Below are 13,165 nucleotides of genomic sequence, written 5' to 3'. Positions count from 1 at the left end.
AACGCCATTGGACGCCGCGCGCACGTGTCCCGCGTCTCATTGGTCCGCCTGGCCGTCCGTCTCGCGGCGGCCGCGAACCGCGGGGGGAGGGGCGCCGCGCCGGGGTGGGCGCCCCCGGGAAGAGCGGGAGGAACCGCGGGGCTCCGCGCGGGGCGGGAGGGCGCGGGGAACGGCGGCGGGAGCCGGACGGAGCGCGGGTGTGCGGGGCGGCACCGGAAATGGCCGGGCTGCGGCGCTGCAGGGAGGACGGCGGGAGCGCGGCCGTGCTGCGGGACGGAGCTCAGCGCGGAGCTTCGCGCTGCCTGCGGGCGCAAAGAAGGAGCGGAGCTCAGCGCAGCCTCCGGGCGGGGAGAAATGGGGCTGGAGCCCAGGCTGCCCGGGGGCAACGAGGAGAAGGACCTCGAGCCCAGAGCCCAGCGCTACTCTTGGGAGGGAAAGGAAAAGGGTCTGGAGCCCAGAACCCATCACTGCCCTCTGTTGTAGAGGAGAGGACCTGGAGCCTAGAGGCCATTACTGCCAGTGCACGAGGAGGAGAAGGACCCCAAGCTGCATCACTGCCCTCGGTTGGGGAGGAAAGGGGCCTGGGGCCTATCGCTGCTTGCTGGCAAAGAGGAAGAGGGCTGGAGCCCGTTGCTGCTCATAGGCAAAGAGGAGAGGGGCTGTGCGCATCACTGACTGTGGTTGAGGAGCAGGAGGGTCTGGAGCCCAGAGCTCATCACTGCTGTAGGCGAGGAGAACCCAGGGCCCATCGCTGCTTGCTGGCAAGGAGAAGAGGGACTGTGCCCATTGCTGCCTGTGGATGAGGAGGAGGGGCTGAGCCCATCACTGCCCTCCTGAACTGATCCTGTCGGAGCAGAAATGCAGGCAGCAGTGTGCAGCAGCAGATCCCACGGGACAGCAGGGCCGGCGCCTCCCGCCGCTCCGCATGGGCAGCACAGCAGTGCAGTAACGCCGCGTGTGCACAGCAAAGAGCTGAACGCCCCCTGGCTCAGCGGTGAGCTGCAGTGGGAGCCGTGCTGTGTTTCAGGTCCTCCTGCAGTGACCCGATGGGAAGAGCTGAGTCAAGTTTGGGCCAAAAATCCCCCAAAGTAACGTCAGAGCATCACTACGTTACGGGATGTTATTTTCCATTCACAAACAACGCGCAATCTGATTTTTCCTTAGCTCAGCAGGGTAACGAAAAACCACATTGGTGCACAGCTGTGATGAGCAGAAGAGCTGTGAGATCAGAGCCACACGCACCAGACCCAAACCCTGCCCCACAGCCACCCCATAGACCCCCTGTATGACAACACACGCTGCTCTATATGCTCCCATTCCCTACCACATAGGACCTCCCTGTAGCCCAGCATGCATTCTGCCCCATAGGCCCCTACCCCGTCCCATATGTGCCCCCCATCCACTCCCATAGCCTGCCCTATATACCCACCCCATAGGCCCACATGACCCACATCCCACCCCTCAGCCATCTCCACAGAACCCCCATAACCACCACATAATCTGCTCTATACCCCTCCATCTTGCCCCATAGACCCCCCCCAGGTTTCCCATAACCCTACCCATAGCCCACTGCATATCCTGCCCCATAGACCCTTTATATACCCCCATATCTCCCCACAACTCCCCACGCCCTGCCCCATCTCCTGCCCCACAGACCCCCCCATACCTACTTCATATCCTGCCCCATTAAACACCCCTACCCCACCTCATCGCCCCCACACTTTGCCCCGTGTACCCCTCATAGCCTGCCCTACAGCCTGCCCCATAGACACCCCATAACCCACCACGTATTCTCTCACAAACCTTGCCCCATAGTAACCCATAGATCCGCCGCCAACCTTCCCCATGTGCCCCATATCCCCCATATTCCAATCCCATTAAGCCCCCTATTAAGCCCCACCCCATTAAACCACACCCCCAGCCCTCGAGTCCCCGCCCCCTCAGGTGCAGTGCACCAATCGCAGCCCGGGAGGCGGAGGCAGCAGGTGCGTGGCCCCGCCCCCTGACAGCACCCTCCACAGAGCTCCGCCCCCAGTGCTCCTTAGGCCACGCCCCTTTCCTCCAACGCCCGCAGGCCCCGCCCCCCGCGGCGTCATGGGTTGAGGGTGGGGCCTCAACGGGGCGGGGCCTCAAAGGGGCGGGGCCTCAACGGGGGGCGTGTCCAGAACGGTGGTGGGGTCAGAAAGGGGTCAAGGGGTGGGACTGGGGTCAATGCAGTCCAATAGACCCCATAACTGTCCCATAGGCCACCTACCCACCCTATGAGTATCCCATAGCCACCCCATAACTGCCTTATAGGCCCTATAGTCCCTATGACTCCCCCATAGACCCCATAACCACCCCATAGACCCCCTAGCCACCCCATAACTGCCCTATAGACCCCATGGACCCCATCATACATAGTCCCTATGACTACCTCATAGATCCCACAACCACCCCATAAACCCCCTCGCCACCCCATAACTGCACTACAGACCCTATAACCACCCCACGGGCCCCATAATGCATCCATGTCTGCCTCATGCCTGTCGCAGGCCCCAGAAGCAGCTGCTCTCAGCCCCATAGGAGCCCACACAGGTGGCACGAGAGCAGTGCTGGTGGCACAGCGTGGGGCTGGGTTGGGTGTAGGGTGCGGGGCAGTTGAGAGATATAGGGCTGAGACCCAAAAGTCAGTGTGGGGATGAGTCGTGAGTGGAGTGGGACCCATAAGTGCAGGCCTGATCCTTATGTGTGGGGTGGGACCCACAGGTGGGAGTTGGGACCCGTAAGTGTGGGGTGAACAGATAAATGGGTGCTGAGACCCACAAGCGTGGGGCAGAAGCTCATTTCTCCCCAGTCTCGGCCCCACTGCGCCCCCCATGCAGCCCCATAGTGCCCAATCCCCATCATTCCCTCAATCCCCCAAATCCCCATAAATCAGCGGCCGTCAGCACCTGGAAATGGGGCCAGAAATGGGAAAATCGGTGACTCCTGAAATCCCCAAATCCCCTCCTTCATCCCAACCTCATCAACTAATTGCTCATTAATTATCACTGATTAGCTATTATTTACCATGGAATGACACTAATTACCAATAGTTACCCAAAGTTTCACTAATTCCCAATACTTCCCTGACCAATTACCCACAATTACTACTAATTACCCGTTACTTCCCACCATTTAACCCTAATTACCCCATAATTATGCTAGAATTACCCACTATTACCCCATTACCACTAATTACACATCAATTACCATTAGTTACGCATAGTTACCAATTAATTGCCTGTAATTACTCCCAATCGTCCCCAGTTGTCATTGATCCCCACTAATTACCCTCAATTCCCACTAAATCCCTTAATTCCCCCATTTTTGCCCCCCTAATTAGCACTAATTCTCACTAATTATCTCTCAATTCTTACTTATTATCCCCAAATTACCTATACTCCTCACTAATTACCACCACCATTCCCACTTATTCTCACCAATTATCTCCAATTATCACCGATTCCCACTAATTACACCCTCAATTCCCACTAATTCCCCATAATTATCCTTAAATACCCTCAATTACCACTAATTACCCAATTCCAACTACTTACCCCTAATTCACCTTAATCACCTGATTCCTGCTAATTATCCCCAACTCCCACAAAATCCCACTAATTGATCCCCAATTCCCAACAATTACCCCCAATTACCTCCTATTCACAATAACTACCCCGCGAAATCCCATTAATTACCACCAATTCCTGCTAATTACCCCCAATTCCTACTAATCATTCCTTATCTCCCCAGTTACCCCCAGAATTACCATCAAGTACCCCCAATTCCCACTAATTCCCCCCTACTTCCCCAATCCTAATCCCCATAATTCCCTCAATCCCCCAAATCCCCATAATTCCCCCTAATTCCCACCTATTCCCCCCAGTTCCCCATAATTTCCCAGTCCAATCCTCCCATCCCCTCCTGTTCCCCCAGTTCCCAGTAGGGGATGGGTTGGGATTGGGATTGGGATGAGGGTTAGAGTTGGGGTTGGGATTGGGGTTATCTTAGAGTTGAGGATGGGGTTGGGTTGGGTTTGGGGATGGGGTTGTGGTTGGGGCTGGAAATGGGGTTGGGGTTGGGATTAGAGTTAGGGTTGAGGTGGGGGTTGGATTGGGGTTGAGATCGGAGTTGGAGATGGGGTTGAGTTTGGGGTTTGAGTTTGTATTGGAGTGAGGGTTGGGGTGGAGTCTGGATTGAGTGAGAGGTGGGGATGGGGTTGGGTTGGAGGCAGTGTTGACAGTGGGGTTTGGGGTGGAGGCTGGGATGAGGGCGGGTTTGTGGTTGGGTTAAGAGTTAGGGTTGGGGCTGTGTTGGGTTGGGGTTGAGTTGTTTGGGGGTTGTGTTGGGTTGGAGTTGAGTTGTTTTGGGGTTGGGGTTGAGTTGTTTTGGGGTTGTGTTGGAGTTGAAGTTGAGTTGTTTTGGGGTTGTGTTGGGGTTGAGTTGAGTTGTTTTGGGGCTGTGTTGGGGTTGAAGTTGAGTTGTTTTGGGGTTGTTCCCTTTCCATACATTTCTAACCCCTCCCCTTCCCTCTCTTTCTCTCTTTCTTTCCCATTTTCCTATGAAAATTTGAAGCACCAAAGTGTGTTCCTGTGGTCTCCGCTTTCACTTTTCCTTTCAGCACCAACCAACCATGGAGGAGCTGCTTCCTCCCCACTGTGTCTGGAGGGCAGCGATAGCAGCTCTGCCAGGCTCCTGGACGGTGCAACCCTGTGCTGTTAAAGGGCAAAAGTCGCTTCGAGTGTGGTTAAGAAGCCAGCTCTGATTAATGATTGATGGCGGGCGGGCACTAGGACCTCTGGGACGTCGCATCTCCGTAACCAGAAGAGAAATGAGGAAATAACGCCGTGGCTCTGTCTGTGCCCTTTGGAAACAACACAGCGCTGCACCCTGCGGGAGGAGTCGCTTGCCCAGGAGTTCAGTGGTTGGAGTGTGGTTGAGTGGCCCCATAGCTTCACAGCCCCAAAGCATCACAGCCCCGAATGGACGCAGCTGGGGGTAAGTGAGAGGGCTGGGATGGATGTGGGTGAGATGGATGTGGGTGAGATGGATGTGGGTGAGATGGATGTGGGGTGAGATGGATGTGGGGTGAGATGGATGTGGGGTGAGATGGATGTGGGGTGAGATGGATGTGGGTGAGATGGATGGGGGTGAGATGGATGTGGGTGAGATGGATGTGGGGTGAGATGGATGTGGGGTGAGATGGATGTGGGTGAGATGGATGGGGTGCGAGATGGATGGGGGGCGAGATGGATGGGGTGCGAGATGGATGGGGGTGAGATGGATGTGGGTGAGATGGATGGGGGTGAGATGGATGTGGGGTGAGATGGATGGGGGTGAGATGGATGGGGGGCGAGATGGATGTGGGTGAGATGGATGGGGGGCGAGATGGATGTGGGGTGAGATGGATGGGGGGCGAGATGGATGGGGTGCGAGATGGATGGGGGGCGAGATGGATGTGGGGCGAGATGGATGTGGGGCGAGATGGATGGGGGGCGAGATGGATGTGGGGCGAGATGGATGGGGGGCGAGATGGATGTGGGGCGAGATGGATGTGGGGCGAGATGGATGTGGGGCGAGATGGATGTGGGGTGAGATGGATGTGGGGTGAGATGGATGTGGGCTGAAGGCACTGGGTTCAGTGGGGAGAACAGCCTGGCGTCGCCCGTTTGTGACAAACCTCCACCACTTGTCCCTGCTGACCCTTCGTAGCACCACAGAATGACTGAGGTTGGGAAAAGCGCTGTGGCCGCCAGTCTGACCAGCAACCCATGCCCACCGTACTGCAGGGGGTGGTGGGAAAGTGAAATACTGGGGCTCTGTGCCATCAATCTGGCCGGCGTGCTCTCCTCGCTTTTCTTCCCACTCATCATGCTCACGGTGCATGGACTTTCATGGGCTGAGCGCCCCAAGAACACATTTCAGGACAGCGGGATCTCGGTGGGCTAAACTTCCCCAGGAACAACCTTTAGGGCAGTGGCAGCTCGGTGGGCTGAGCGCCCCCAGGAATAATCCTTAGGACCAGGTCTGAGCTGCACCCACAGGAGTGTGATTCACAGCCGAGTGCTGCCCCACGCCCGGCGCACCGGACCTCATCTGCTCGCTGTCACGGGGCTCAGTGCCGTGACGCAGAGGAGTGGTGGTGACTCACCTGCAGAAAGAGGAACAGCAAGGAGCGTCAGCGGTGTTCCGAGGCGTGGAGCTCCGTCCAGGATCGGCTTTCCTTGCAGGGTGAAGGTGCTGTGTGTCGCTGCTCCGTGGACCGGGCACAGCGCCTGGGACAGCAGGGAAGAACGGGGACCCTGCAGACGTGAGATGCCTGGCGGTGACCCCGCGGGGCAGTCAGCCCCTCACTGCTGGCATTGCAGCCCGTCACCCCGTGCCTCTCCCAGCCTCGCGTCTCATGGCCCCGACAGCTGTGAGCTGCAGGCAGGAGATGAGAAAGCGAGTTCCTGCCAAAACCACACGGCGCTGTGACGGCCTCATGTGGCACTGGGGCACCGCTGTGCTCCGTGGGGGGGGGGGGGGGACCAGGCCAGAGCTTTGGCTCAGCCTCATTTCTTTGTGGCCCCATTTGGTTTCTTCTCTGCAGGTGACATCAGGAGCAGACAGCAGTTCCTGATGCGCTGACGGCCAATCATGTCCAGGGTGAGCGGGGCTCACTGTCCTCTCCTGCACTGCACCAGCACAGGGCTGTGACAGCGGGGCATCCCATCCCATCAGGATGTTGTCCCCGTCCCATGTCACCACGCAATCCTTCCATCTGGGGCTGACCTCGGGGCCGAGCATCCCGGTGACGCTGCCTTCTTCCTGCAGAAGCACTGGCCTGCGGGGACGCAGTGCGTCACCAAGCACGACCACACCAAGCCCAAGGCCGGCGAGCTGGCCTTCCACAAGGGAGATGTGATCACCATCATCGAGGCCGTGGAGGTGACCTGTGGGGCTGTGGGTTTGGCAGTGCCACCGGGTCCAGGACCCCCTTCCTGGTTTGTGTGTCCCCTTTCTGAGACCGTCCCATCTGCAGGGCAGGAACTGGTACCGCGCGCGGCACAACAAGAGCGGGCAGGAGGGGCTGCTGGCGGCCGGAGCGCTGCGGGAGCGCGGGGCCATCCGTGCTGACCACAAGCTCAGCCTCATGCCGTGAGTACTGCAGGGTCCCAGCAGCTGCAGGGCTGACCCACATGTTTCCCCTCCCTCAAATCTGGAGGGGCTGCTGAAGGCAGAGCAGCCAAGAGCCCAGGTCACCGAGGGATTTGTTGGCTACGAAAACCCCCGTTGTGTCCAACCGTCTGGGACAGCCCTGGTGGGGAAGGCGCTGCTGCGGGGTCTGCGTGGCCTCTGTGTGGTCTCTGCTTCTACTGCCTTGCTGCTGGTGCTGCGAGAGATCCCAGCCCCACATCCCCTCACTCCTATCCACACATTCCCTCACCCCACGGCCCCCATCTCCACATATTCTCACCCCTCGCCCCTATCCCCACATCCCCTCACCCCACACCCCACATTTCTTCATCCCTTCGCCCCACACACCCCCCATCCCCACGCCCCTCTTCCCAGCTGGTTCCACGGGAAGATCTCGGGGGTGGAGGCGGTGCAGGAGCTGCAGCCCCCCGAGGACGGGCTGTTCCTGGTGCGTGAGTCGGTCCGGCACCCTGGTGACTACGTGCTGTGCGTGAGCTTTGGCAAGGAGGTGATCCACTACCGGGTGCTGCACCAGGAGAACAGGCTGAGCATCGACAGCGAGCAGTACTTCTGCAACCTCATCGACATGATCGAGGTGAGAGCCCCCCTTTGCGCAGGACTTTGGGGTCACTCCAGTTTGGCACGCAGTGATGCAGAAATACGGAGTGATCCTGACCCCATGGGCCAGCGGTGTGCGGTGTGACATCACGGCCACCTCGTCCTGTGGCCCCTGGGGCTTCACCACAGCTGTGGGTGCGTTTTGTTACCTGCTGCCATTCTCCATCCCATGATGTTCTCCAGACCCCGCTTGGTTTGGGGAGCAGTGGATGCTCCCACTGTGCCCTGCCTGCTGCCAAATATAACACTGGCTCTCCTGCTTCCAGAAAGCTCTTCCTCCAGCTCTTCCTCTACCCTGACCCACATCCACTCCATGCCTCTCCTCTGAGAGTTCACGCTTCCTGATTGTTTCCATGTTTAGACACAACTTCTGCTTTCAGATGGTCCTTTTCTCCTTTCATCTGCCTCTGCTGAAGCTCTGCAAACCACCCCCTTCCTGTCCCTTCACCCCGGGGACAGGCTGCTCCATTGCGGTGTGCCCTGACTGTGCCCCACATGGAGATGCTGGTTTGGGATTTCCCACTGCGGAGGATGGGCTCTGTGCACCTAGAGGGCTAGCTTTGGTGCTGGGGTCCTGCGGAGCACCTGTGGCCATTTCCCCACTCCTCACCCCCTGCCCCATCCTGCAGCACTACACGGAGCAGCAAGGAGCCCTCTGCACCAAGCTGGTGAAGCCCAAAGCCAAGAGCGGGATGAAGTCAGCCGAAGAGGAGTTGGCCAAAGGTGGGAAGGGGTGAGGGCCAGCTCGGGGGGAGGAAGTGGTTCTGGTGCCTTCTGACCCATCCCTGTGCCGTGCAGCCGGCTGGCTGCTCAACCTGCAGCACCTCACGCTGGGAGAACGCATCGGGCAAGGCGAGTTTGGAGGTGAGATGGGACCAGAGGTCCCTAGAGGGCATCGCCAGATGACTTTCCCGGATGCCATCCCTGCTGTCCTAGGGCTGGGTGCGGTGTCCCCACGCCTGATGCCTTGCATCCCCCACCAGATGTCCTGCAGGGCGAGTACATGGGGCAGAAGGTGGCTGTGAAGAACGTCAAGTGTGATGTGACCGCCCAGGCCTTCCTCGCCGAGACTGCCGCCATGACGTGAGTGGGGCACAGGGGTACGGACAGACCCCATCCCATGGTGTTGGGGGTACTGGCCCTCACCATGTCCCCTCACTTCAGGAAGGTCCGACACAAGAACCTGGTGCGTCTGCTCGGCGTCATCCTGCACAACGGCCTCTACATCGTCATGGAGTTCATGAGCAAGGTGAGGGTGGCCGGGGTTCAGACGATGGGGCCGATTGTGGCTCCATTTTCAGATAAAACCCACAGCTTGGGGCTGGGTTGTGTGGATCCCGGGAGCCCCATCCCAACGGTTCTTCCACGGCTCTCATCCCTCAGGGCAACCTGGTCAACTTCCTGCGCACGCGGGGCCGCGCGCTCGTCTCACTGCCACAGCTCCTGCAGTTCTCTCTGTGAGTCCTCCTCCCATCGCCCGCATCGCTGGGGAGCTCCCAGAGACACGGTGACACCGGGATGGGGGTAGGTGACACCAGGGCAGGGGGACACACGGTGACGCCGCCCCACCACCGCAGGGACGTGGCCCAGGGCATGGACTACCTGGAGTCCAAGAAGCTGGTGCACAGGGACCTGGCCGCCCGCAACATCCTCATCTCCGAGGACAAAGTGGCCAAAGTGAGCGATTTTGGCCTGGCCAGGGTCAACCCCCGCGGTGCGGACGCCACGCTGCTGCCCGTGAAGTGGACGGCTCCCGAGGCCCTGAAGCACAATGTGAGTGATGGAGCAAAGGGCCCCTGGGGCAGCTCCCCCACCCCACCCCACAACCCATCTCTGCCCCGTGCTGACTCCCCATCTCCCCACATCTGGGCTTTGTCCCGATCCTCATCCTGAGGGTGAGGGCATCTCCTGCAGGGGATGGGATGGGTGTGGGGTCCCTCTGCCGTGGGGAGGTGAGGGTGCAGCGGGGAGCGATGGGTCCCCAGCTGGCTGCAGCTCCCTCCCCACACCACGGCAGAAATTCTCCTCCAAATCGGATGTGTGGAGCTACGGGATCCTCCTGTGGGAGGTGTTCTCCTTTGGCCGGGCGCCCTACCCCAAGCTGGTGAGTGCAGGGGTTCACAGCCTGATGAGGTGCAGGGGATGGGGACATCCCTGCTGCCCCCGGAGGGGGGACCCCAGCTCCCTGCTCCACCCACAGAGCCTGAAGGAGGTGACGGAGCAGCTGGAGCAGGGGTACCGCATGGAGCCCCCCGAGGGCTGCCCGCCCAATGTGTACACACTGATGAGGAGCTGCTGGGAGATGGAGCCGGGCAAGAGGCCGTCCTTCAAGAAGCTCACAGAGAAGCTGCAGAAAGAGCTGAAGCACCTGAAGGATGTTTAACCTACGTTCCACACCCAAGGAGCCCCCAGAACCCACAGGAGGAGCCCCCAAGTTGGGGAGCAGTGTGAAAACAGGCAGCCTGGAGGCTGCTCCCTCCTGGTGAAGATGGGGCGGTGGCTCTGCAGGGTGCCTCCTCCCCTGCACGCACACAGAGGATGCAATGTCCACCCTCCATCTCCCAGGAGGATGCAGTGGACAGATGAATCCCTCCGTCCCCTGGGGCTCAGCCATGCCTGGGGACACCAGGAGCACGAGGTCCCTCTGAGCCCCCTCTCCTTTCCCAGTGGTGGGGACAACACGGGATGTCCCACCCCTATGGAAGACAACACCCCACTGCTGGCACAGCCCTATGCCTGCGCTGCATGGACACACCAACCGCACTCAGCTCAGCCACGCGAGTTTGGGCCTCTTGATTAAACCACAGAAATTCACTGGGCAGCGTCTTTTAGTCTCCAGACTCACATTAGGGCTATCCCTTGTTTGGGGTGAGCGCAGAGGGGGGGTGGGAGCCCCGGTCCCCTCAGCCCCCCATGCACAGCCCAGCCCCACTCTGCTCATGGCTGTGCACAGAGCCTGGGATTATTCTTTTAATCAGAGCCTGTATGGGAATTGCTCACACACAGACTGGGAGCAGGGCAGGGGCAGCCCCAGGCACCGGCTCACAAGCGATCTCAATATCTCAGCGGAGCAGGGATTAACAGGAGCGTGGGGTGCGCGTGTGTGTGCACCCACCCCATTCCTTGTCTCCCTTCCAGTCCTTTGACCCTGGGTTGATGTTTCTGCTCTCGCATCTCCCCCATGCACACTTTCTGCACCTCTCGCCCCACCACAGAAAGCGGCTTTGGATGCCCACCGTGCCCCTGCATCAAGGCCCAGGCAGTGGGTTATTTCCACCGAGTCCAGGTCCGCAGCACCCTCGGGTGCTGCACAGGAAGGTCTTCCCACCCCAGTGGTGTTGGCTTCCCCTCCTAATGCCATAATCCAGCCCTTATCCCGGGTCCCGCTGACCTTGCAGGCGCCGCACCCAGTGCTGGGCACAATATCCACCCACCCATGGCTGCCTTCTTCACGGCCGCCCTGAGGAACCTGCGGGGGGGTGAGGAGGAGCCCAAGGCACCCCCCAAGGACAGCAAGGCGGCTGCCCTGCCCCACGGCATGTCCCGCGAGGAGTTTGAGGAGTACCAGCGGCAGCTGCTGGAGGAGAAGTAAGGCTTGGCTGGGGCTGCAGGGTCCCCATGCAGTGGGACCGGGGTGTCACTTGTCCCCTGCATGGTCGGACAGGGACAGGGAGGCAGAGGGTGGGAGCAAAGTAGGTCCATAAAGTGCAGGAGGTCCCCATGGTGTGGGACGTCCCCATGGTGCAGGAGGTCCCATGGTGAGGGAGGTCTCTGTGGTGCAGGACGTCCTCATGGTATGAAATGCTCCGATAGTGAGATGTCCCCACGGTGCAGGAGGTCCCCGTGGGTGCTGGTGCAGGGACTCAGCATTCTGCAGATGACAAGGAAGAGGGAGGTGCCCAGGGCCACCCTCATCCCAGAGCCCACAAATGTGAGGGAAGATGGGGGCAGGACTGGGCTGCACTCAGGTACCACCACAGATGTGGGTGATTTGGGGGTGGTGTCAGGGAGGTGAAAGGCTGTGGGAGGGGTGAGTCCACCCACTAGAGCTGTCACCACTGGGTAGGGGGCAGGACACAGACCCTGCCCTGGGACCCCCAGTTGCAGCCTCACGTGGACCACTGCACATTTGGATCTTTGGATGGGTGCAGCCACGCCGGGCTGAGGGACAATGCGGGGACTCAGGTGGGGCAGAGGTGACAACATGTCACCCATCACACAGGATCGAGCGGGACAAAACCTTTGCGCACAAGAAGGCAGAACGGGCAACTATGCGCATGCACCTGAGGGACAAGTATCACCTGGCCCAGGTACGGACACACAGGGGGACCCCGAGCCCCGAGCCCCAATGCCCCCGAGCTGGGTGGCAGCCATCCTCCCCCTCCCCAGTCCCATAGGATGGGAAGCGATTCCTGAAGAGGGCAGCAAACGGCTGCTGTCCCCGTCCTTCCCGTCCTTCCCGTCCACCCGCGCACGCGTCTCTCCAGCAATCCCAGTGTGGGGCTGGGCAGCTGCTGGGACGCCCCCCATCCACGGGTGTCCCAAAGGAGCCCGCTGCTCCCGCTCCCTCCCCAGGCTGCTGAGGGTCCATTGCAGCCCCAGCGCCGTCTCCCACCCGCAGGATGAGCGGGACGATGCCCAGCTGCACATGGCGGGCGGCGCAGTGGAGCTACCGCAGGAGCTGGCTGCCATGGTGCGTGGTGAGGAGGAGGAGGAGGAGGAGGAAGAGGAGGGCGCCTTCGCCTTCCTGACCAAACTGCAGGACGTGGATCTGGCGGCGCTGCGGGGCCGTGCGCTGGGCACTGTGGATGAAGTGAAGGAGAAGTGCTCCCTGATGTAGTGCTGGGCAGGAGCGGGTGGGCTGTGGGTGCTGTGGATGCAACATGCCAGGCTGGGGCCCTATGCCTGTGCTGGAGGTCAGCTGTCCTTGCCGAAACCATTCCCTGGGTTTCTGGGGGCTCTGGGCAGAGACACTGGGGTCCTTTCCACCAAATCCCATCCCACGGCGTCCCCTGGTGCCACCCCAAGTCCAGCCAGGCAGCAGTCCCACACCCCCAGCGCCACCCCTGGAATCTCCTGAGCTGTTCGGAGCAATAAAAGCGTCATTTTGTGGGATGAGCTTCCTGTTCGTGCTGCTGCACGACGCCTCCATACCACGCAGCTCCGCCTGCACATCCCCATCCCACGCGGTGCCAAACCCCCAGAGCTGGGTCACACTGTAGGCTTTTCCCCGCCCCACACACAGCCCCACGCCCACAGTCTCACCACCCCGACCCACGCCTGCACCCTGCAGGCTCCACAGGGGGGGAGCGTCCCCACCTGGGGGTCCCCTCTGCCCCCCCCT

At 60.2% G+C, this 13,165-nt stretch overlaps 2 protein-coding genes across 3 annotated transcripts; both read left to right on the top strand.

Annotated features, from left to right (window-relative positions):
• The first annotated feature begins 4,444 nt into the window (after positions 1–4,444).
• MATK (megakaryocyte-associated tyrosine kinase) lies at positions 4,445–10,635 on the top strand. 2 transcript variants are annotated; one of them, XM_048927532.1, is made up of 13 exons: positions 4,445–5,022; positions 6,617–6,672; positions 6,841–6,954; positions 7,049–7,164; positions 7,579–7,798; positions 8,451–8,544; positions 8,620–8,685; positions 8,805–8,904; positions 8,986–9,070; positions 9,205–9,278; positions 9,399–9,594; positions 9,839–9,925; positions 10,022–10,635. In XM_048927532.1, exons 2-13 carry the CDS (start codon positions 6,664–6,666, stop codon positions 10,202–10,204), a joined length of 1,344 nt encoding a protein of 447 aa, XP_048783489.1. In that variant the 5' UTR covers positions 4,445–5,022; positions 6,617–6,663; the 3' UTR covers positions 10,205–10,635. The 2 variants fall into 2 exon arrangements, with proteins under 2 accessions (XP_048783489.1, XP_048783490.1); XM_048927533.1 differs by lacking the exon at positions 4,445–5,022 and adding an exon at positions 5,553–6,261.
• Positions 10,636–11,036: 401 nt separating this feature from the next.
• Positions 11,037–12,661, top strand: LOC125684949 (complexin-3-like). The gene is made up of 4 exons (XM_048927568.1): positions 11,037–11,124; positions 11,220–11,409; positions 12,044–12,131; positions 12,443–12,661. Exons 2-4 carry the CDS (start codon positions 11,258–11,260, stop codon positions 12,659–12,661), a joined length of 459 nt encoding a protein of 152 aa, XP_048783525.1. The 5' UTR covers positions 11,037–11,124; positions 11,220–11,257.
• The last annotated feature ends 504 nt before the right edge of the window (positions 12,662–13,165 follow it).

Source organism: Lagopus muta, chromosome 26 (genome assembly GCF_023343835.1).
Source record: "Lagopus muta isolate bLagMut1 chromosome 26, bLagMut1 primary, whole genome shotgun sequence".
NCBI lineage: Eukaryota > Metazoa > Chordata > Aves > Galliformes > Phasianidae > Lagopus > Lagopus muta.
Note: the sequence above shows the minus strand (reverse complement) of the source record. Positions and strands in the feature narration are given on the sequence as shown.

Bases quoted from the DNA above. Each gene is read 5' to 3' on its own strand.
- LOC125684949 (XM_048927568.1), top strand. From the start codon at position 11,258: ATGGCTGCCTTCTTCACGGCCGCCCTGAGGAACCTGCGGGGGGGTGAG. The intron at 11,410-12,043 runs GTAAGGCTTGGC...CCCATCACACAG, and splicing joins CGGCAGCTGCTGGAGGAGAA to GATCGAGCGGGACAAAACCT. The intron at 12,132-12,442 runs GTACGGACACAC...TCCCACCCGCAG, and splicing joins ACAAGTATCACCTGGCCCAG to GATGAGCGGGACGATGCCCA.
- MATK (XM_048927532.1), top strand. The intron at 7,799-8,450 runs GTGAGAGCCCCC...CCCATCCTGCAG, and splicing joins ACCTCATCGACATGATCGAG to CACTACACGGAGCAGCAAGG. The intron at 8,905-8,985 runs GTGAGTGGGGCA...CCCTCACTTCAG, and splicing joins GCCGAGACTGCCGCCATGAC to GAAGGTCCGACACAAGAACC.